Source organism: Lygodium microphyllum, chromosome 11 (genome assembly GCF_053477565.2).
Source record: "Lygodium microphyllum isolate KBCC chromosome 11, Lygodium_microphyllum_v1.1.10, whole genome shotgun sequence".
In the NCBI taxonomy this organism is placed as follows: Eukaryota; Viridiplantae; Streptophyta; class Polypodiopsida; order Schizaeales; family Lygodiaceae; genus Lygodium; species Lygodium microphyllum.
In genome coordinates, this window is record NC_141145.1 from 152,648,752 (window position 1) to 152,673,695 (window position 24,944).

General features: G+C 46.5%; 1 protein-coding gene across 3 annotated transcripts in view; it reads left to right on the forward strand.

Annotated features, from left to right (window-relative positions):
- LOC148029539 (histone-lysine N-methyltransferase ASHR1-like) overlaps positions 1-24,944 on the forward strand; it is a 128,485-nt gene that overhangs the window by 55,808 nt on the left and 47,733 nt on the right. For all 3 annotated transcript variants that reach the window (XM_087688395.1, XM_087688396.1, XM_087688397.1), the window contains 2 exons: positions 15,006-15,094; positions 15,188-15,269. In XM_087688395.1, coding sequence (XP_087544521.1) covers positions 15,006-15,094; positions 15,188-15,269 — 171 coding nt within the window. The remainder of the gene's footprint in view (positions 1-15,005; positions 15,095-15,187; positions 15,270-24,944) is intronic.

Below are 24,944 nucleotides of genomic sequence, written 5' to 3' on the forward strand. Positions count from 1 at the left end.
GCATGGCCACTTGTTCTCAATATCATCATGGTACTATTTCATCTGGGGCACTGACTTGTAGGGACAGACATATTTTCAATGTTATGCATTTTCCCATGTATGTATGAACACGTGTGAACAACTGCCTTAACAACATAATGTTGAGTTTGGAGATGTCCAACTCCATAATAGGTCATTTGGCTGCTGCCATGGGCCTTATTTGTAATTTTGTCACAAGTGTATTGCTGATTTTGCGGCTCTCACACTCACTCGGGGAGTGTAGTAATGAAAATAAGATCATAGGAGCATAGAAGCCCCAAGCATGGCATTACACCATCCCTTGAGCATTTGCATGTCTCCGACTCTTCAATTGTCAGACCCAAACTAGTTGAGGGCAACGATGTAGGTCTCTATGTGTACAATTCAAGCATACACATAGAGAATGTGGATATCAATCGATCCAAAAACAGTCCTTTAAAATGCCAACAAAATAGTCCACATGCTTGTAGATAGAGTCTAGGAAGCAAGCTTAAGGGTTACACAATCTTGCCATATGGTCATAAGGGAGGAATCAGGTCGGTGGAGATGTAGTAGCTGAAAGAAACAGTGAATTGAAGAGTAAAATTTGACCTGCCAACCTTGATTTACAGCAAGTCTTCGTCTCTAGATGACGCTTCAGCCACAAGAACACTTTCTAGATGTATGAACATGTGGAAACAACAACAATGGGCAATGTTTTCAATCTTTACTGATCCCCTCTGATTGATTTTACAGAAATTCCATGAAATAATAATTTAAGTCCAAAGCAGGTAAAGTTTCCAATCTAATCCTGTAACTACTTAAAAAAGTAACTCACCGTTCGATTCCCTCACTTACAGAATTGTGGTCAAACACAATGTGTAATAGTCCTATGCCTTGAACGCCATATAGCCATAATAAAATATACAGATGGTCACTCTTTTTGCTGTCTCTCTGTCATGTCACTTTAATCTACGTGATAGCTAGTATCCCATATAAAACAGTAATACCTCTCTAGTGTCACGACAAGTTCGGGTTTGAATGTCTCTATTGAGAAATTTAATGGCCAATGGTTTCATACTTGGTCAACTTGGGTCACTTCATTTGTAATGCATAAAGTTATGGGCTAAGCAAAAATGAACAAGACCCAATAGCTCCCAATTCGAAGGGAAAACACCAATAGTCTTTGTCCTTGATAGGTATCCGTCTTGCCCTTGGACTTGCACATCACATTCATGTCCAAGAAATTACAAGCCAAAAATGGGTTAAATAAAACAAGACCTTTGGCCCCAAAGCCAATGAGAGTTCATCTCAAGGTGGATCTCTATGGCTTGAAACATGATTCACTAGTAGGACATCTCAATAATAAAATGTTATGGCCCAGCTAGATGGTATTAATACTCAAATTTCAAAAAGAATGTTGTGGCTATGTTGTTAGTAAGCCTACAAAAGTCGTGTCAGTCTATCAAAGAAATGCTATAAAATATGAGTATGCTACCTTGGATTATTGTATATGTGCACTACTTCTCAAAGAAAAGGAGTTGAAGTTAACCACCCTAATTATAGCTCATGGTAAATATGCAGTTCTCTTTACAAAGGAACTGCATTCTAAATCACAAGTGTATTGCAACCATTGTGGCAAAACAAGTATGAAGTATTTTCTTGTGATCATAGGAATAAGCCAAAGTGTTATAAATGCAAGAACTTGGAATATACAAGAAGTGTTGATGTAAATTTTTAACTCATTGCTCTTGGGACACTTAAGTTGTGCCCAAGTTTTGTGTACATGTGTGAGATCAAGTTGAATGCGAGTCATGGTGACAAACAATCCTAGCTTGGGAAGTGGGGGACCAACTTGGCATGGTAGCAAGTTTTGGTACTAAGGCTTATTGTCGACAATCCTTAGTTGGAGGAAATTATGGGTTGTTTAATACCACAACCTTTGTTCCTAATCTTGATTATTATGGAGCACTATTATGGCATTGAGTAATGGGCATGAGGGTTTTGAAGACTATCTCAAGTGGATCATCGTACTTGCAAGCCTATGCACATTGTTCGGAGAGGATGGATGGAGCTACTTTTTTGCTTTTGAACCTAAGCAAAAAAGTTAACAATGAAGGTGCTGGTCTTTGTCGATAGCTATTCTTGTTTTCTTTGCTGCAGAAATTGCAGTTTTCAGCTATGGAGCAGCAGCTGACAGCACGTATGGAGTCAAGATAGTAGCCAATCTTCTTCGCTCCACATGGGATGTGACATAAGGCTTAGGGATCTTGGATGTTGTCAAAGAACGGCTTGAGGAAGAGCCTTTGTAAACAAATTTACCAAGTTGTTATGTGTCTTTCAATACACCACATTAATAGTCTCATCCAAGATCTTTTCCTGAATGAAATGGTACTGTATCTCAATGTGCTTTGAGCTAGCATTGAAGACAGGATTCCATGCCAAAGCAATGCAACTCGCATTGTGGCAATGAAGTATAGTAGGACCTGTCTGAGGACATTTAAGCTCTGCAAACAACTTTTGAAGCCACACTATCTTATATGTGGTAGAAGATGCCGCTCTGTACTTTGTCTCTATAGATGATAGGGCAATTGTCGGCTTTCTCTTACTGCTCCAAGAGAGACAAGTACACCCAAAGCGAAGAAACATCTTGTCGTTGGTCTCTTTTGGTCAACATCTCCAACCAGGTCGGAATCTGTCCAGCCCTATACAACAAAGAACGTAGCTTCTGTACTTGCTTGATAATAAATACCTAGGTCAAGGGTCTCCCTAAGGAACCGCAAGGCCCTTAGCATAGTCTTTGAGTGAACCAGCTTGGGTTCACTCATGAATCCTGCAAGCAAATCTAGAGACTGCAAGAAAATGCAAATCAATCGGAGTGTTTAAAAGCCATATCAATGACCCAATCAACTACATATAGCGGGTAGCATGTGCTGCCCATGAATCTGCATGGGCCATAGCCTTCCAATTTATATCCATGGGAGTAGAAATAGCCTTATACGCCTCCATCTCAAAAGTAGTCAAAAGCTTTTGCACATACTGTTGTTGGGAGATGAAAATCCCCCTCAAAGTTTGCTAAATCTCATGACCCAAAAAGAAGTGGAGGAGGCCCATATCCATCATCTTGAATATCTCGTGTAGTGCTTCCTTCGTTTGCTTGACCTTTTGGGCATGGTCACCCATTAAAATGAGATAATCTACATAAAGCACGAACAATGTGTGCCTTTCGGCTAAGGTGTGGACATTCAACTGAGGATCAATAGAAGAACGTTGATACCCTAACTTCCCTTGGAGGATCAATTCTATCTTCTCGTTCCAAGCATGTGGAGCTTGTTTAAGGCCGTAAAGGGCCTTCTTCAACTCATACACTTTGCCATTTGATGAGGAAAAGCCAGGAGGTCTCTCAACATAGATCTCCTTCTTAAATCACCATTAAAGAAGGCAAAATTCGCATCAAGTTGATATACTTGCTATCTCTTATAGTTGCTTAGGCAAGAACAGCCCTAATGGTAGCCATTTAAGCTGGTGATGCAAAGCTATTATGGAAATCCACCCTTGTTTGTTGTTGCTCATCTAGAGTACCATCACTATGATACTTGGTCTTAAAGATCCACGCGACTCCAATCATGTTCCTATAAATGGGCCGTGGCACAAGATCTTAAGTGCCATTCTGCTCAATAGTATCCAACTCGTGCTCCATAGCCTTCTTCCAATGTTGTGATTGTAAGGCCTCCTTCACAGAGGTGGACTTTTGATCCTATATGGCAGGAGACATGAAACAATAGTTAGTACAAACAAGCTCAGTGGAATGTACCTGGTTACTCCAAGATTGCCATGAGCCGTCCTGTGGTTGCCACTCCTCAAGAACTTCCTTAGTCCTTCTATTACGAGGTGTGCCACATGCCCATTGAGGAGGAGGTTGATCCTCCCCTCGTTGCTTTGTCTCTGTTGAAGTCTCTGGAATATCCATTGGTGCCGATTCAGTAGGTGAATTTGGTGCCGAGGCAATCTCCTAATGTGAACATAGGCATCACACTTGAACACCCTGAAATACAAGACATGGTTTTTAACCAAAGTAAGCCTCAAAAGATGTCATATCAACCATGCTGATGTAGGGGACTAATTAAGGATGTGGATAACGATGGCCATTGCTTTGGCCCATAGACACAGAGGTGCCTATTGATGCTCCATCATAGTTCGCGCCATCACGATCACATTGCGATTCTTCTGCTCTAATATGCCATTCTCATGAGGTGTGTTTGTCTCGGGAAACTCTTGGTGAATGCTAGGATTTGCACAAAACCTGGCTAGCTCGTTGGAGACAACCTTCCCTCCTTTGTCAAAATACAAGGTATCGAGTTTCATGTCAGACATGTTCTCCTCGAAGATCAACCAATCCTTCAAGTGTGAGAATGCTTTAGACAAAAAGTACGCCTAGGTCATCCCGCTAAAACTATCAACAATTAGCTTAAAGTATAAACTTCCCTTAAGGGACGTCCTTATCAGTCCACATAAGTCTGTTGAAATAAGATCCAATGGCTACTTTGCCCTACACTAAACCATGCTTCAAATCATATCTCTATGCTATTTGCCATGAATACAAGACACACAAGGTGGGTGGCTCACCCTAATCCCTGGCTATCTATGCACAAGTTGACCACGAGCTGGTATCTGAAGGTACTTGTAGTGAAGATGGTCAAACTAAACATGCCATAGCTTAGTTTGAGTCTATAAAGAAAGAAGAAAAGAAGTAAATGTTGATGAAGTCCACATCTTGTAGACTCCATTTTCCTCATGATTCACACATAGAACTTGTCAAAAATCTCCATTAAAAACTCGCAAAGAGTCCTTATTAAACTCGAGCATAAGGCCAAGAGCACAAATCTTGCTCCCAGAAAGAAGATAATAACCTAAACTTGGCACATAGAGAACTTGTGATGTGTGGGCACCACCTTGCACCACCTTGCCTATTTGGAATTGGATAGATTCAAAATAGGGCTTATTGGTAGTAGTCTTTTGGTGGTCCTAAGCTTTAGGTGGTAGTTTTCATGGATGTTTGAGCAGAGCAGCAATGATCTTTTAACCTTTCTTGCAATGAAACTTTGAAATTTCTCTCTTCACAGCATTCCCTCTCATCTAATAGCCATCTCTCAAGTTGTCTTAGCAAAATCCAACCATTTTAGTCATTAGAGGTGGATATATTGGAAAACTTTTGCTAAAATCCTAATTCATAGCAAAAATTAGGGTTTGATAGCCACCTCGGGATGGGTGCTTAGAATTGAGGGCCTAGAACTTGAATTAGTGAGCTATCATGGTTGGAGTGCAAGAGAGAAATAGAAAGGAGTGATCAATCAGCCCTTCAACACTGCTCTGATAGAGCATAATGAATGTGTAAGCATATCATAGTTGGTGAAGTTGGTGTAATATCAGGAGTCTTGCTTGCTCCATGTGCGTGTGGTGCAAAAGGGAGAACTCGACCAAAGGGTGAAGGAGAAAGAAGCAGGGAGGTGCGAGAGAATGAGACTGACAAGAGAGGGTAGCAGGGGAAAGTAGGGAGGTAACAACATATAGGTAGTATAATGGCCGGTGGTCTAGGCCTGATTTATGCACCCATCTGGGGCTGAAAACAGCAGCTAGACACTGACCTGATGCAGCCAATAGCAGCTGGTCACACATTTGATGAAAATGACAGCTACTGATTCATAATACTGGCCAGGTGACTGCTCTTGGAGGACCTGATGTATTCAACAGCTGTTGATGGGCACTGTCTATGGACATCATGGAAGGTATCTCTGGTGGTCTACAGTAGGGCTGAATTGCATGCAGCAGGAGAAGACTCACTTTGGCTTCCTAGGCTCTCAAATCAAGGGGCAAATTGGGGATTAGGATTGCTGATTGCAGGGGGCAGCAAGTGGTTCTAGATTTGGCAAGGACTGAGCCTTGATTTGCGGTAATTGAAGGGAATTTCAGTTGTAGAACTTTGAGGGATTTCGAGTTCTCAGCCTGGTCTCCTCCTTTTTCAAAGCTTTGGCCTATTTTTGTTGTAACTCATCAAAGCCTAGGATCGATGAAAAAGAAAAACTGCAAGGGGCACTAAGGTTTTGGGGCCAATTGTTGTCAGCTCATCTCTTTCCATGTGGGCAATCTAGCCCAAAGCTAGTAGAGTGCGGAGTTTCATTTAAATAATTTATTTACTTAAAAATTGTTTGATGTAGTTAGTTGTAAATCAGGGATTCCCCTCTCTCCTTTGCAAGGAAGGATGGTTCCAGGTGGGAGGGTGGAGGTGTAGGTGGAGATGGCAGGTATGTAGGCAGAGCTGGGGAATGCAGTAGGAGATGGCAGGGGTGCAAGCAGATGGTGAGAGTAAGGGCAGAAGGGCAGGGCGGTCATTTGAATGGAAGCAGGGTGGCAGAACAGGCTGAGGAGGCAGCACTGACTGGTCCAGTTCAGCTGTCACGATCCTTCTTCCATTGTTCCTTTACAGGGAAAGGCATACTAACCCATATTGTGGAAAGATTGAGGGAATCTATGTATGAATTGAGATTAATTTTTGATTCTTGACATGTGCATTCCCACATTGAAAGCTAAAGATTGAGGGAGACACTTACCTTCCACATGTGAAGGCTAGAATTTTCTCTATGAGGTAGAATAAAATCTGTGAATCCTATAATTCAGCCATTGAAAGAAACTTCTGTGGAAGCCTCATTTTGAAAACTACTTCTCAATGAACATATCAACACTGGGTCCCACAGCTGTATTTGTGTCTGAAGATAGCAGCTAGACAGATTTGCCGAGTCTCTCTACTCCAGATTCCACTTGTCATACCGTGTTCACATCCAAGACAGGAGTGGGACATTGCCCAGATTGAGCTAACCTTCTAGTACCAAAATCAGGCATTGACTGATTCATTCTTCACAGAGGTTCCTCACTTCAGCTATAGGCTAAGTTGTGAGAATGATTCAGGGTTGGACTTAGGAAGGGATGGCCCTTTTCCAAGGTTTGCTGCAAGCCCTTGGAGACCTCGTGAATGTTATCCTCAGAGTTTCAAGGATAAACCTGGGCAAATCCAATTGATTGCTTGATTTAGTTGAGGTTGAGCAAGTCTTCCAAGTGTCCATACCCTTAGTAGGTTTACTCTAGAACAGATGGCTGGAATACCCACAGCACTGTGCCTTACTAGGACTACGGAAATGCGGTTTCAAGGTGTCTGAATATTTGAAGCACAGCCTGAGTTTGATTGAGTACGGCTGCTTCCCAGTCTGTGTTTCCAATGGCCTACAATTGCGCAGTTCTCAGCATCAGATCAGTCCAATTTCTTGCAGGCACCCTCTTGAAAATGGAAGAGGGCGTGCCCAACTTTCAGTACTTTGAATCTCTGTCACTCATATGTACCATTATACAAGTGATTGCCTCACAGAATGTGAGATTGATTATAAATACGTGACGGGGGAAAATTTAGGTCGGCCCATTGAAGAAACAATTGTGAAACATGTTGGCAGACAAAATGTCAGGTTGCATTGGATGAATGTTAAAGCTTCTTGGGAAAAGCCGAAGGAATATCTAGAGAAAACAGGAAGGATTGTACATCACCAAAGACTATTGCATTCAACAGTTGGAATATGTGAGCATTCGCATAATCCATGCCATGTGAATTGCCATCGGCCAACTTTGTGTTTCTTCACACCCCATGTATAGAAATGCATAAAGCTGAGCAAGTTAGCTAAGACAAAGCACTTGTGAAGAGGCCATCTTTGATTGCAATTTTTTTTTTCCAGGAAGATCATGGCAATGAGGCTGAGGTGCATCATTGGAGACAACACCGCACATCCCTGCATTTATAAATAGCTTATGTATTTGCAGTTGCGTGTGGAAGTTAGAACTATTTAAATCTTCTACTGATGCACTAGTCAGCATGAATGAAGATGAACCATGCATTCCTATGGGATTGCTTCCTGAAAATTTTTGTCAACTTCAATCACAAGATTAATAAATCAGGTAAGACTAGAGCTACTTTGTGACCAGCCTAATCCATTTTAAAGTTGCTAGCAAAGTAACACAAAGAAAGCTTAGCAAACAATTTTGAATGATGTGTTATTCAATTGTGAGCCATAGATGCATGAGTAGTTTTTGTTGTAGAATGTAGGTTTCTTTTTCACTCTGCATGCTGAAGCCTGAAGTAGGAATACTCTTGAGACATTATCAGAATGGATCACACTTTTGCTCTAGTGTTGTGGACCCCGCAACTAGGAACACCAGGCAGCTTATTCCATTTTCTCACTTAGACTTTTTTTTTGCAAGTAAAACGTGGCTGATTATATTACTAAAAAAGAAACTGATTACAACGGAGTGCTCATGATCAACAGACTAGCTGGAGCTGATGCAAAGTCACAAATACATCATGTATACAAGCCTCTCAAGGCGGTCTGGGGGGGATGGGGGCAACAAGCCATTGGGGGGGAGGGGGTGTATTGCCAACTGGGGCTGCCTGCTTGCATCACGAAAAATAGGTCATGGCCGCCCCAAGTGTGCATGAAATGACATCGGAGCTCCTGACAAGCTCTAGACTCGCCCTGCACCTGATCCCATCGGCCATGGAGGGAGTGAATGATGGAGGTCCAGAGCTCTACTAAGGTCACTTGTACTGAAAGTCTCTCTCCCGCTGAAAGCCTCTTGATACTCTGCCTTCCAGTTATGCCATCTAATAAGACTCCCTATGATCTCCCATACCTCCAAGCGGTTTGTTGTGGGCTTCAATACTTGGCGGATGGGTAGAGCCTCCAAACCGACCACTGCATACGACCCTACCTCAATAATGTATATCGTGTCCTGCATCCTGGCCTCATACAGAAGGTGACGGCCCTGGCTGATTGCCCGCTGACAAAAAGCTCCCCATGAGATACATCCAAGACTGGGTGCTATACGGCAAAGGATGCGGCATGCTCCTCTCCACACGAGCTGCACCTTCTCTCCACACGAGCCTCATACAGAAGGTGACGGCCCTGGCTGATTGCCTGCCGACAAAAAACTCCCCATGAGATACATCCAAGACTAGGTGCTATACGGCAAAGGATGCGGCATGCTCCTCTCCATACGAGCTGCACCTTCTCACATGACCAAAGGTAGTGCTTTGGGTTTTCCAGAGGCTGCTATATGTAGTGCTTACAACCTTCCTCCTTCTGCATCTAGGCAAGCTAACTTCCCACCGCCAAGCCTCCATGTGCCACCAACCATAAGAAATATGACACCCTCCTCGGCCTCCAGCTATCCCATAGGCGGCGCCAGAAGGTTCGTCGAAAAGGCTTGGTGATGTTGTGCTCCGCCCAGTGCCTACTACTTGACGGCACCTAATCCATATCCTCCTGCATCAGTACGTGTCTGCCAATCCTGGCAGTGTACTATAGGAACCCGGGTGGCTTCTTGGCGACCGCAGTGGCTAGCCATAGCCACTCTCCTGAATCCCACTCCAGCTCATCAAGTGGTCTACCCTCCCAGATCCAAAGGCGCTACTCCCTGAGCTCCTTCTAGAAAACATAGGGGTCCAGTCGCCATGTCTTCCCCTGAAGGTCCACCACCCGAATCCTCCTCCACGAAAGGGCGGCTATCCCCTCATCCTGCTGCCCTCTGTCAAGGGCCAGATGTCCCTCCTCCTGAATGGCGAAGAAAGTCCCTTGCAAGGCGTCGCCCACTCTACCTACTACCTGTAGGGGGATGCGTGCTGGTGAAATTCTAGTTGTCCATACCTCCCCGGGCTCTATCGGCTCTCGTATCAGGGGAGCAAGTCACTCTAGAGGTATTGCTACGTCTATCTCCCTTCTCCTGAACTCCATTCCTCTTTGGTAGCCTGATACTCGTTGCAGCACCTCCCGCCATCCTGTACACCTCCCGCCATGTCCTGATGGTACAAGCCGAGCCGGCCTCCCAACCAGCCCATTGGATATGGGGGCACTCACCTATCTGTGCCCCTTCCCGATCTTTGACCTGGGGGTTCCAGATCACCGGCTGACGGTCTCTCTTCTCCTGGGAGCCTGGGGGGCTCTGGATTAGGGCCTTACGGAGGCCCTGCTACACGCGGAGTAAGCCGCGTAGGAAAGCTGATCTGGGGGGGGTGATCTGGGCTAACGTGAAGATCCATCTCAGGGACGGCCTCCACTCACCGCCAAGCCTCGGTCTACAGTCTTGAAGGCCCTCCTGCAATAAGACCTTTTAGGTCTGCCCACCTGGTGTGAGGCCGCGGACAACTAGCTTGCCCAAGAGGTCCATACTCTGATACTCTAGGTCTATGATCCCAAGCCCTCCCTCTGACCTATGCCGTATGATGGTTGCCCACACCACCTTGGCCCTGGAATCCTTGGAACCATCTGACCCTGATCAAAGGAAGTTCCGCACTAGGCGGCGAAGCTGCACTACGCAAGATGAGGAGAAGCACCAACACGAGGCGATGTACCAGGCCGTTGCTAGGAGGACCTGGTTAACCACCAGGGCTCGACTGGCTAGTGAGAGGCGAGCCGTGCTCTAGTAGGTCAGTTTTCTTCGAATAGAATCAAGGACAGGAAGAAATTGCTGGGTAGGAGTGATGTCGAGTCCCACCTAGAACCCTAGGTACCAGACGGTCTGCCCTCTGCTCACCCATCTAAATGCTAGGTGCCCACTCCATGCTAGAGTCCGGGTCTGTGAGGAAACCAACCGACTTTGGCCAGTTGATTTTCGCTCCCGCTGCAAAACAGAACATGTCAAGAGCTAGCCTTACTCTCTTAAGTATCAACTCATCGTCCTCTATGTAGAGTGCTGTATCATCTGCATACTCTGAGTCTAAGAACTCAGTCTTCTCTCTCATTGGAAGTCGGAGGCCGCATAATCCGCTCACACGTGACATGAGGAAGTGAGACATCGCCTTTGCAAAGAGTAGAAACAGGTATGGGGCCAAGGAGCAGCCTCGTTGAACTGATCTCTCTAGCCGAAACTCATTCCCTCGCCTTCCGCCTATGAGAACCTTGTTGGTGGCTGATCTGTAAAAGGCCGAGACCGTGCGAATCCAAACTTGGGGGAATCCCAACCTCATCATGGTGTCCTCTAGGAAGTCCTAGTCCACCGTGTCCTAAGCTTTTTCGAAATCCAAGAGTAGTACGGCCAGTCTCTGGCCACTGTGCTGAGCCCACTCTGTCCTCTAGCTGAAGTTGTCTCCTGCTAGAAAAGGCGCGTGTAATAGTCGGTGGCAATCTCCATCACCTCGTCTGCTCTAGAACGAGTCCTCCCATACTGATCCTGAAGGCTGCGTATCTGCTCTCCTGCAGTACGAGGCTGGTGCACTTGGAAGAACTCCGTGCACATTGTATCCTCCTTCCACGCCTAGAAGGCTGCTGAGGTTCGGAAAGAGAACTCTGAGCACTTGTTCTCTAGGCCAGCAATGGCTACTCGCACACGCACCTCTTGTGCATGGAGGGTGGGATCCCCTGGTGCCTCCTGTAATAATCTCTACATTGCTGCAAGGTCTCGTCGGGGTGCTCTCTCCTCCTCCCAGCTCTATTGCCTGGCGTGTATGGTTGCTTCTTGACAGATTTTGCTCGACTCGACCAGGACCTCTGCAACCTCCTTTGCTATCCGGTCCCTCCTGTCCCACACTCTGGTCCAAATCTGCTCTATTTGTCTCGTCACCTTCTCCCTCCTATAGATCGAGTCACGGATCCGACAAGATCGTGTGTCTAGGGCGGATGCTAAGGGGTCCAATGTCAGGAGAACCGGGACAATGATCAGACAACGTGGTGCTTGCCAACTGCTCAATCTAACCACGTGCCCCACTGTAGTGGAGACTATTTACATTCCAGGATGCAAGGTGTAAGCTCATGGGGAAACCTGTGATTGATCGAATAGGCATTTGTTCGGTGTGGAGGTTGCTGATGAGGAGGAGAAACTATGAGGCATGCAAGTACACTTTGCGGCCGGTCTAGAAGGCGAACTCCAGTTCCTCATGGTTGATCTCGGCCGGACCATAGGGGTGATAGATACTCCAGTTCCTCATGGTTGATCTTGGCCGGACCATAGGGGTGATAAATACTCCAGGTGGTACTATCAATGCATCTATTAGCCATGTTGAGAGTCATGACTCTGTACATTGGTCGAAACGAGCCGCCTGTGCCAAGGGCCACTCGATCACATCCCTCAGAGCTCTCCACTGTGGAGGGGCTTGAAAGATAATGCTCAAGTGTGGGGTCTCGGCACCAACCCACCAGTTAATGTCCATCATGCAATCAGGCCATTGCTATGCAAACAGTGCTAATCCTTCATCTCCCATCCATTGGGAAATGTGGTCCGCCACGTGACTCTTCAACTCCTTCTCTATCTGTGTGGTTGTCCACTCCTCTGAGTGAGAGGACTGAAGAAAAAAGGCATAGTTTGGTCCACCTAGTGGTGCTAGTAGATGGATCTTACCCCTCCTTGACTTACGAACCACGAAGATCCCCACCTCTAGAGGTAGTGGGAACTCTCCGCGCTCCGCAACTCTCAGGTAGGACCATGGGCCACTGCGGAAGAACTCCTGTGGCAACAGCTGTGCCTGTCTCGAGAAGGTGTGACGGGTGGCAGGAGTGGATGAGCTGGTGGCTGTATGGGAGGGGGAAGACTACTTGTGCGAGGAGGATGTAGGTGTGTGTGGCTCAGCACCTCCTGTGGGAGGAGGGGGGTTGGGTCTAGGGGGGATCACTTGAACCGGGTGCAGATCAAGGGGGGTGCTCGGTACGGGAGGTGGTGGGGGGGGCATGGGATGTGGGTGTGGGGGCTGTGGGAGCTTAGGTGAGGTAGTCTGTGGTGCGGGTGGTGGATGTGGGGGGCTGCGGTCTTGCCGGGTGGGACGGGCAGGGGGGGCTGTGGAGTGCTCTGCCGAGGGGGTGTCGCTCGCCCACCCGTTCCCTGCTGACGAGATTGGGTTTGAGGAGCTGGCTGCGCCCCCCCTGACGTCTCCCTCTTTGTTGTCTTTGGACCCGTGTGAAACCGTCAGCGTCCACCTGCGGGCCTGTTAGCGGAGCCTCCTTGGCTCTGAAACGCGTACAAACTGTTGCGTGATGCCCAAAGTCGTGGAAGCGTAGGCACTGCCCTGGTTGCCCAATCACAATGACCTGCTGCCTAAAGGAGTGCCCGCCTTGCTCAATCTCTAGGAGCTGTGGGATATTCTTGACCTCTTTCATTGCTACCCGTACCTTTGGGACTCCTGCTGCTGTTGCTGCATCTGTGAAAGATGCGGGAAGGATAGTGCCAAAGAGCCGCCCAAAGTCTTCCACCAATTGGCGATACTCTATTGCTAGGCCGGGGAAAAGAAACCTGTTGTGGAGTGCAAACGCCTCCACAGTAAAGCCACTGTACCAAGGGACCATGTATACGATCCCCTTCGTGGACACACACGGTGAATTGGCGAGTAACTCGCTAGTTGCGTCCGCCGAACTGAGCCGGACCCTGAAGATCCCTTGGCCCATTAGGACCGCCTCCACGATCTACGCTGTGCCGAGGTAAAGCGTGGAGTGAAGCCAGTCCCAAAGCTGGGCCTTGGCTGGGGAATGTCCTACTACTTGACCATAAATCGCTGTTTTCTTTAGCTCTAGCTCCTTAGCTCGGATGGCTAAGAGCTGCTCCTCAGAGAGGACGACGTGCAAGGTGTTTGACTGGGGGGGCACTCGCTGAGTGCGCCAGCATCTGACCAGAGGTTTCCATTGCGCGTCCCTTTTGAGAGAACTACCAATCACATTGTGGTGCTACCTGAGGGGGGGGAAGCTGCTGCAGATAGGGGGAACAACTAGAGGGTGGGGGGGGGGGGGGGAGAAAGCTGCTGTTTTTTTCAGTGGGGGAGGGGGTGTTGTACACCGCGGATGGAGGCAGCGCGCCCGGGGGGGGGGGGGGGGCGCAGTTGCGCCTCGGCGGACAGGCGGGGGGGAAACGGCCAGGCGGAAGGGAAGAGGCCAGGAGGGGGGAAACAGCCAGGTGGGGGGGAAGTGGCCAGGCGGGGCGGACAGACCTTGGGGAAATGGCCGGCGATCTGGGGGCAGGTGCGATCAGACGGAGCGGGAGGAAGCGATCAGACGGAGCGAGGGGGCGCAATTGATTTGGGGGGTGGGCGCGATCAAGACGGAGCCGGGGGGGGGGGGGGGGGGGAGCTTGCGACGTGACGGGCGTTGAGCTCACTGATCGCGCGACGGCACTCTTACAGATTCAAAATTGAAAAATCATTTTCTCACTTAGACTAGTTGAGCTTGGCATGTCTTCTCAGTGGCTTTACCGCAGTTCAGAATAGATCTGACAACTTGCTAGGAGACATCCACGTCGTAATGAATGTGGTAAGCCAGCATCTGATAAAACTTGATCAAGAATGATTTTACTTTTTGAAAAAGTCTGAGAAAAATTGCTAGATTTTCTTGTGCTAAATAGATGAAGCTTATCTCTGTTATTGAAATGACCCTGAAGGTCTGAAATTTTATTTCCATTGCCGTTTCTGTTTGTGTTTGGCTTCCATTTCGGTTTCCTTGTTTCCCATAATTACAATTGAGGATGATGTTTCTCCCAGCAGGAGAAATCTGATACCAAAATGTTCATATACGGTCGGGATCTCAAAGTTAACATGTGATCAACAGAAGGGAATCGAGTTTACTTCATATGCTCCTGTTTTAGACTTGCAAGCAATTCCACCTCTCTTTTTTCTTGGCAAATCTAGAAAAATTGCTAAGGGGATTGCTTTTTGCCCAAGTAGAATGTTTCAAAGCATTGGAAACTTCAAAATTATTATAGGTTGGCTGCTGGGCTTTTATCCTCAATGTTCCATATATATGCAAACCTGATGTGGAAAATATAGATTGAGCTGTGTATACTGACAGAATATACATGTCTGAGTATACTGTGCCCCTCTTCATAGAGAGGAATTGGTTTGATTTCTATTCTAGAACGTAAAATGCCCTTTCATTCATGTTGAGCTTTTCAACTTTGTTCCGTCTTAGAGGAGCTGATGTTGTCATCTATATATGCCCATGCAGTTTGCGTGCAATGCACACACTATATGCGATGAAGAGCTTAGACCACTAGGGACAGGTCTTTATCCTGTGCTTTCAATTCTAAATCACAGGTTGATGTGATGTTACTTGCTTGGTTTCCTTTTCTGTATTGGTATTTAAGCTGTATGATGAATTCTACCTACCTTTAAACGTGTCTTTTGCAGTTGCCAGCCAAATTCAGTCCTTTTGTTTGACGGAAAACGAGCATTTGTTCATGCTATCAGCCCGATATCTGAAGGATCAGAGGTTAGTTATTTCTAACATTTGAACTTTCTAATGTTTGAAGTGTTATAGAAATAGAAATCAGCTTTGATTATATTACTCTTATCTTTGATAATTAAATGCTAAGATGAGGTTTGCACAGCTTAGATGAATCCCATAACAGTGTTGATAGTGCGGAAATTTGGTTCTTGGTTGTGCTCTGTATGGTCCTGATTTGTACGATTTTCCTACAAACAATTCCCATGGAAATGTCAGCCACTGCCATTCAAACAAATATCTGAAAACAAACATGGTACTCCACTCTTTTCCCTGCTTTTTCCTCCCTCCTGCACAGTTCCTCCTTCCTGTGTTGCCGCTGCTGCTGCCCCACTGCAATTGTTCCCTTCTATGACCTTCTCTGTGAGGTCCCTATGTTCTTTTCTTGTTTGTAGTTTCCTTCTTCCCTCTCCCCTTATTTTCTCGACGTGCAAGAAAGCTCCTGGACATAAATATCAGCCTGCTTTTCTTCATGCAATTATTTGAGCTACTAAAGGTTTGTTGTTGCCATCCATGAGAAAATTATGAATCTATGTTAATAGGCTGGTGGCAATCCTTCAAGCCTCAAGGGGGCGTATTCACCATGTCCATATCAGCATTAGGCTCTTTAACTCTTCTTAACTCAGGACACAATTATATTTTGTTCCAAAGGAAAGAAAATTCTATTAATGAAACCTTGGAGAAAAATCCCCTTGAGGTATAAAAAGGCATAGTACAAATTAGGCCCGGTAAGAAGCAACTGAATACATCATAAGTACGATGGTTGCTTGTAAAACAAATTTGGTGGGCTATAGTGCGAGATCATATGAGGGGTCGGCGGGTGCAAGAAGATTCTTAATCCATGTCTGCATGAAAGCATCTCTGTTCCTCCTCATCTGCTCAGAACCACACCCTACTGCTTCTCTCACCTCCTACGGAGAGAATGGATGATTTCTATCCAAAATCCTATAAAGAGTCTATACAGTGGAAGCATTTTGAAGGTCAGTAGCATGGCTTCATTGTGCAGACCAAACGAACCAAGGTATGATATTAGCAAACAACTCCCACCTATGACAATGTCCCTGAGTCCACTGTGCCTGCTTGCAATCTGGAGTGGGGTGCTTTTCAATGCTGGCCTATGATGAGAAAAGAGTGCCCCCCTGGAAATCCTTATATCCACATGCTGAACCATTGTCTGTGACCCAAGCTACTGCCTCCCAAGTCACTATCATAGTCTCTGCTATGCCATGGAAGACTATCTTGAGGGTTCTCTTCCACACATTATGAGCTCTGGGACAATCTGATAGATAGTGCCTTTGAGTCTCGTCTAACTCTCATGTCACACATGCCACTGAGGCCATGTCCTAAGTGAGAACCATGTACCAAATCCCAAATTCCTGTGAGCTACAATTCATAGGAAAAGAGGAATCTTCCTAGGCCAACAGAGGATCTGGGATAGTCTATCTATGGTAATGATAAGTGGCTTCTGGTTTTGCTTTGATCCTGCTCACCTGTATCCTTGTCCCGACCCTAGTAAATTGTTTGACCTGCTAAAGGTGAGTAGTTGTTTTCCATGAGAAAAATATGATTAGGATAATAAATTGTCGTATAAAATGAGCCTTGAGAGTTACAGCTTTGTTGGCCACGTCCTCTTTCTATTTAATTATGTTCTTGTACAGTCAATGTGTCTGCACGCCCCATTGAGCTCTTGATTATGCATCTTGAATAAAAGCTTCTTCTAAAAGGATTCCTGATGACCCAGGTATTGTATTTATAGACACACTATTTACATCAGGGAGGATAATGGACCAACAATATTGTTCGTATGTCTTGATAGGTTGGTGCCTACAATCCTTTGATGGTTGCAGTCACCATGGTCCATGACCATGTTGGCCACGGGCTCTTTAAATGTCACTCACTCATTATTGGATACTATTTTTGTGTGAACACAACATTGTGTGTTGTGGATGTGTGTTTTGGGAAGGGGGTGGGGGTGTTTCGTGTGGTGTGAGGGAGGGGCAGTGGGTGCAAAACATTTTGGGGTTTCTGTATGCACACAAAGTTAATATTTCTTGGTGTAGCTTTTTTGATGTGCTTCTTTCAATGCTTCACAAAAGCAGATTATTCTGGAAAAATCCCCTTTAATGTTCTATCATCATCTGATTCATGTGCTTTTCCCCCTGGTCTCTTACAAAAGATTGTAATAATCCAAATGTCATAGATGTACAACCCTTACTCTGTCGCCCGTCACTGCTGACTGCCACCGCATCCCCCGCTATCCCCGTCTCATCCGGCAACTTGTCACAGCAAACACTCCACCCCCCCACCCCCCCCCCCCCCCCCCCCCCCCCCAAGCCTCCCACAGCTGCGCGAACGGAAGCTGCCCACACCCATCAACCCCTCCCGCCTTGGTTTCCGCCCTGGCTTTGCCATTAAACCACTCCGCTTCATAAACCCCCGCCCTGGATCCGCTTTGATGCCCAGCCCTCCCCAATCCTGTGCTGTCTCCTGACACCCAACCTGACTCTGTGCTTCCCCAACTGTCGCCCACCCCCACACTCCGGCGCGGTCCCCCGTCCATTCAACTGACAGCTTCAGGCCCCTCACTCGCACGACTCCAATTTGGAAACATCCCTCATGGGGCCCAGTGCTTCCATCATCATCAGAAAACAGAACAAATCCCGGCCCCCCCCCCCCCCCCCCCCCCCAATTCAGCAGCGTGATCGGCACGTTTCTTAGTAGGGACATGCAATGGAAATCTTTGGTCAGGTTGTTGGTCACTCCCCATCGAGGGCCCAACTGCGGGATTGGCTCCACTCCACGCTGCGCATTGGCACAACAGAGATTGCGGAGGCAGTCCTCATGGGCCAAGGGATCTTCATGGTTCGACTCACCTCTGCTGATGCAGCTCGTGAGTTAGTGGAGAGCTCACCCTATGCCTCTACGAAGGGGGTTATTTACATGGTTCCCTGGTATAGCAGGTTCACAGTGGAGACATTTGTGCTCCATAAATGATTTCTTAGGCATCCAGTTACTTTACTTTTCCCCAGACTGGCAGTAGAGTACCACTAGTTAGTGGAGGACTTTGGACGGATCTTCGGCACAATTCTTCCTGTCTTCTTCACGGATGCAGTGACAGTTGTAGAAGTCCCAAAGGTATGAATGGCCGTGAAAGACACAAAGAGTATACCAAAGTTCTTGGAGATTGAGGCAAGAGGTCACTCCTTTAGGCAGCAGGTCATTGTGACTGGGCAACCAGGGCAGTGTCTGTGCTGCCACGACTTTGGGCATCAAGCTGCAGATTGTATGCGTTTCGGAGCCAAGGTGGCTCCATCGACAGGCCCACAGGTAGACGCTGACAGCTTCATACGAGTCCAGAGACGACAGAGGGGGAGATGGCAGGGGGAGGGGGGGCGCAGCCAGCTCCTCAGACCTAGCCTCGACAACAGGGAGTAGGAGGGGGAGCGACACCCCCTCAGCAGACCACACCGCAGCCCCTCCCTGCTCGCTCCACCCGGTAGGACCGTAGTTCCCCACATCCACCACCCGCACCACAAACTATCTCACCTGAGATCCCACAGCGCCCCCACACCCCCCCCCAAGCCACAACCCCTCCCTTCCAGAGCCACCAGTCCCCCCCCCAAAACCCGCCACGTATCTCTGACCATCCCACCATCCCTCGATCCTCTTCCCCCCTACCACCTCCCCTGCCAAGCACCCCCCCTGATCCGCACCTGGTGCAGGTGATCCCCCCCAGATCCACCCCCCTCCTCCCATAGGAGGGGATGAGCCACACACACCTACATCCTCCTCGCACCAGCAGTGCTCCCCCTCCCACACTGCGACCAGCTCATCTGCCCTTGCCGCCCGTCACACTTTCTCGAGAGAGGCACAGCTGTTGCCACAGTAGTTGCCACAATAGTTTTTCCGTAGTGGCCCATGGTCCTACCTGAGAGTTGTGGAGCGCAGAGAGTTTCCACTACCTCTTGAGGTGGGGATCTTCGTGGTTCATAAGTCAAGGAGGGGCAAGGTTCATCTCGTAGCACCACCGGATGGACCAAACTACGCTTTTTTCCTTCAGTCTTGTTACTCAGAGGATTGGACGACAACACAGATAGAGGAGGAGTTGAAGAGGCAGGTGGCAGACCACACCTCCCAGTGAATGTGGGAGAAGAACGACTAGCACTGTTTGCATAGCACTAGCCTGGTTGCATGATGGACATTAACTGGTGGGCTGGTGCCGAGGTCCCACTCTCGAGCATTATCTTTAGAGCCCCTCCAGAGTGGATAGCTTCGAGGGATGTGATCGAGTGGCCCCTGGCACGGAGCATCTATCACCCCTATGGTCCGGCCGAGGGCCACGATGGGGGATTGGAGTTTGACCGTCCAGACCTGCAGCAAAGCGTACTTGTATGTCCCATAGTTTTTCCTCCTCATTAGTAGCCTCCACACCGAACAGATGCCTGTTCGGTCAGTCAGAGGTTTCCCCATGAGCTTACACCTTGCATCCTAGAATGTAAATAGTCTCCACTATAGTGGGGCACATGGTTCCAGGAAGTTGATTATTTGGCAGGAGTTGTAGCCTGCCCTTGCCGGACGGATCGACATCTTACTTCTATAGGAGCACAAGCTCACTCCCACCCAGGCCCAACGGGTAGGGAAGGTATTTTTGGGCAGCTCGCACACTTACTGGGAGTACGCCATGGGTGCCCATGGTAGGAGTGGAGGTGTATGCACCTCTATTGACCCGAGTCTTACCGCCTATGTACGAGACCACAGAACGATAGTGGCAGGGAGGGTTCTATGGATCAGAGTGGATATTGGGGACTCGTGCCTTGGAGTCCTCAATGTCTATGTCCCTACGGAGGTTAGGGCACGTAGCAGGTTCTGGGAGGAGATTGCGGATGGACTCCTAGAGGTGGACCCTTGGATCGTTGGAGGAGACTTCAACAACCTAGAGGCTTTAGAGGACGAGCAGGGCAGAGGTAGAAACTACCAGGGCATGGCGCTGGGGAGGAGCAGGAGGCATGGGAGGTCTTCCTATTGGCAGTAAGAGCACGTGATCTTTGGAGAGACCCTGCCTTTCACAGGAGGGAGAGGTCGCTGGATTTCCGCGATTGGATAGGTTTTATGTGGGAGAGTGGGGATGCTCTCGTAGAGGTCAGATTGGAAAGTTGGCGGGCACCACGTTTTCCGATCATTGCCCGGTTCTCGTGACACTTGATCCCCTAGCATCCGCCCTAGATGCACGATCCTGTCGGATCCTGTACTCGATCTATAGGAGGGAGGAGGTGACAAGACAGATTTAGCAGATTTGGACCAAGGAGTGGGGTAGGAGGGACCAGATCGCAAAGGAGGTTGCGAAGGTCCTAACCTAGTCGAGCAGTATCTGCCAAGAGGCAGCCATACAGGCCATGCAGTAGAGCTGGGAGAAGGAGAGAGCACTCCGGCAGGACCTTGCAGCCATATAGAGATTATTACAGGAGGCACCATGGGATCCCACTCTCCACGCATGGGAGGTGCGTGCGTGAGCAGCCATTGTTGGCCTAGAGGACATGCGCTCAAAGTTCTCTTTCCGCACCTCAGCAGCTTTCTGGGCGCGGAAAGGGGACAGGATGTGCAGGGAGTTTTTCCAGGTGTACCAACTTCACACCTTAGGAGAGCAAATACGCTGCCTTCGAGATTAGTATGGAAGGACTCGTTCTAGCCTAGACGAGGTGATGGGGATTGCCACCGACTACTATAGACGCCTTTTCCAGTATTAGACAGCCTCAGCCAGAGGACAGCGATGTAGACAACAGGTCTGGGATCACATCCCGTGCCTCGTCATAGAGGAGATGGGACGCTCCCTCCTAGCCCCCTTTACAGAGAAGGAACTAGAGGAGGCTTTCCATACACAGGATGAGTAGAAATGCCCGGGAGAGGATGGCCTCTCTAAGGCCTTCTTCACTACCTATTGGGAGGTGGTGAAGGACCCCCTCCTAATGACCTTCTAGGAGATTTTCACTAAAGGACAAATGCCAGGGAGTCTCTTAGCAGGCCTTATCAGTCTTCTCCCCAAAGGGGGAGAGCGGTTGGAGCTTTCCTAGTGGAGACCGATCACCTTATTGTCAGTGGCCTATAAGGCACTGGCAAAGATGATGTATACACATGAATCATAACATTGTCAGAACCATAAGGGATGTATCCACATGCCAAAACCCAACGTTGCTCTAACTACCAAGGCATTGTAATGCATGAACTAAGCATAACTAGTGTCTTATATCAATGATATACTGCATGATACTCATGTAAGGCTTACATGAATTGCAAACCACATGTAACTTATGCAATTGTACTTCTCTTGCATCACTTGCAAATATATATTGTATGCCATCTATGTATCCCACACATGCCTTGCAAATGCATATCACATCCAAAAGTACATTCCATGATGCTAGCAACCTTGCAAATGTATAGTTTCAAAGCCTAGGTGTAAACCATACCATATGCATACTAACTAGGACACTAAATAGTGATTCCAATGGTAGAAATACTATCAGTATATAGTACCTTGGATGCAAACCAAGTACATCCGAGATCCACTACATAACTGAGCTATCCATCACTAGGGAAGTGGAGGTGCAACAATTTCTCCTTGAGCATCAAACAATACTTTGGACCTTCTATGCTTTCCTGAGCCTGAAAGAGCCCAATCCAAAATTGAGTGTAATTGAAACACATCAAGGTAAAGTGCATCATTGAGGATGATTTGCTAGGTCACCCTCCTCCATCTAGTTGCATTCTTTCATAATGAAACAATGCTAAAGCTTCACCAAGAAGCACATGGAAACTTTACCTCTAACTTTACTTGCCTCGAAACCTTCACTAGGTTCTAGGCCTTTTTTCTTCTTGAGCATTGCGATGCTTTATACTTTCACATCATTGCATTCCAACTTAACTAATATGCAACATTGCATCTAGTCGACTAGTCTCTCATGTGTACCTAACATGCTAGAAGCACCGGATGCGTTAGGAAGCATTTTTGTTTGCATAATTTGGACCATTGCAATGTGATTGTGCATGGGAATTTGCATACTACCAGCCATACCAAGATACATTTTTCCATACATTGCATGCATTACTAGCTATATTTTTCCTCATGAATAGCACTAAATTGAGCATTTGCATGACTAGCATTAATACCATGAGTCCCAAACATAGTGGGGTGCATATATGCATTACCAAACATGCCATTTTGTGCCCCAATATCATGCCAACATTGTTATACATGGGGTTATGCATATTACTAACCATACCCGGATACATTGGGCCTTGCACATTACGCATTGTTTGCTGCATACCATAAGGAGATGTGCCATACATTCCTGTATGCGGTCCCTGAACCACCATAGCATAGAAACTAGTGCCACCACGACAGTAACCTCGCTGCCTTATAATTGCGTGTAAGCCCTGGTGTCCAAAAAGCATTGAATTGGCACTTCCAAGTTGGCCTTGCATATGCATGAATTGCCCCATTGGCATCATTTGCTTAAGCTCACTACCCACATTTGGAACATCATGCTATTGTATTGGTTCTTCCTTCGGTGCATCTTGCTGTCCCGAAGCCCTTTGAAGACGATTTTCTCTTTTTGCCTTTGTTGCCCTCGTTTAAAGGGTTCCTCTTGCTGATCATCAGCTTCTAAAGGCCTTAGAGGAGCCACATTTTGGTCTAAAGCAACATTATCAGCTTGTTGTCCATGCTATATGCCTTGTCCAAGATCAGGCATTGCATTTCCCTTAACACTATGTGAATTTTCAGATTGAGAGGCATCATCCCTGCTTGATCCTATCTCACTATTTGAAGACATTCTTGTTGTAATTCTCAACTGAATACAGTTTCAGCACTAGAGCAAAGCTTTTGACCTTTAGTTAAGTGCATCGGGCATAGCAATTCGAGGGAATTGATGGTATCTTGGCAATGGAATGTTGAAACCAACCTTCCTCTTAAGATAGAGTGGTAAATAACCGGATTAAGCACTAATTACAACAAGCACAAAATCACGTAAACTGAAAATGCACACTTTACCACTTTAATCTTTGATATTGGATATCCTATTGGCTTAAAAAATGGCACCTCTTTCGAAAATGCACACTTTACCACTTTAATCTTTGACATTGGATACCCTATTGGCTTCAAAAATGGCACCTCTTTCGATATTTCTTTATCTTATATTGCAAATGGAAGGAGTACAATTGAGATTCTCTGTTCTTTTGCTTTAATCCAAGGTTCTCTTGCTGTCAAAATTAACCAACAAACCTCCATATCAATTTGTCCTTTGGTTTGCTTGGGGATTGGCCTTTACCTTGCTCCTTGAAAGACATTCAATCCCAAATTTATTATTGGCTGATTGGCCTCTTGAATCTCCCTTAAATTCCTTAATTCCAGTTGCTGGAATTCAAGTCCTAGGCTCTTAATTCTAAGCACGCACCGTGAGGTGGTTGTTAAATTTTAACTTCTGTTGTAAATTATGGCTTATATTAGAGATTGACTGAAATCTCCTCCTATGATGGCCCAAACTATTGGAAAATACTGAGATAACTTGAGAAATGGCTAGGGGATGAGAGAGAATGTTGTAGAGAGAGAAATGTAGAGTTTCATTACGAGAAATGTTGAAAAGCTACTACTGCCCTACTCAAACAACCATGGAAAATGCCATCTACAGCTTAGGACCAACAGAAAGATTGCTGCCCTCTCCTGTATATTGTCAACTGCAGTAGAAGTACCTTGGGCTGTTGTCACCTACTCTTAGAGGGCTCCAAATTGTTGTCACATATAGTAGGATTGATCCATGGTGGCTATAAATCACATGAACAACCTCTCCTTGCTTTGTAATAACCTCATTCTCTCTCACAATGGTTGGAATAGACTTTTACCAGCCCCTTAAAACTTTTTCCACTTGCATGAGCAAGTTTTGCCAACTGGTAGCCTTTTAATCCATTTTCCAATATTATCTAGCTTATTGAATTAATTTTCAAAAGATTAATTTTGAGCATTAATTTAATAATTATTCTAGTGCTTAGAGAATTAATTTCACTAGCCAATAATTAAATTGGCTAGGCCAATTTGTCTTCAAAGTATCCTTGAGCAATTATTGACCTTTAGACTGACATTAATTAATTAATTAATTAATTAATGCCTAGTCCCTAATGTTACTGTTGACATTAGTGGCCAATAAATTGGTCTAGGCCCTAATTTGACATCAAGTACCACCTAGTACTTGTTAGGAATAACTTATTACAACTTTTCTCTTTGGTACCAATTGATATCTCGACGTCTTGTGTCCTACATTAAGAAATAATTAACTTGCATCTCACATGTGTAAGTCACATTTGCACATTTGATTAAATTTTAATCAAATGCTAAGCAAACCAATAAAATTTCACTTCCTCGTGACAAGTATTGTGCCCTTTTTCAACTTTTTATGAAATAGGGGTTATCCTCTTATTCACAGGCAAGATCGTGCTGCTTTCTTGGATTTGTCAATGGTTGCATTCAATGTTGTTGGGCAATTATGTGGAGGAGATTTTGGTGGGACCATGGGCCTTTTATGAAGTGATGTTAAAATCAACAACGCTCTGTGACAATATATCGACGAAGGTGTCTTTGTTCTTTGATTGACACCTAGTTCATGTTATGCCATG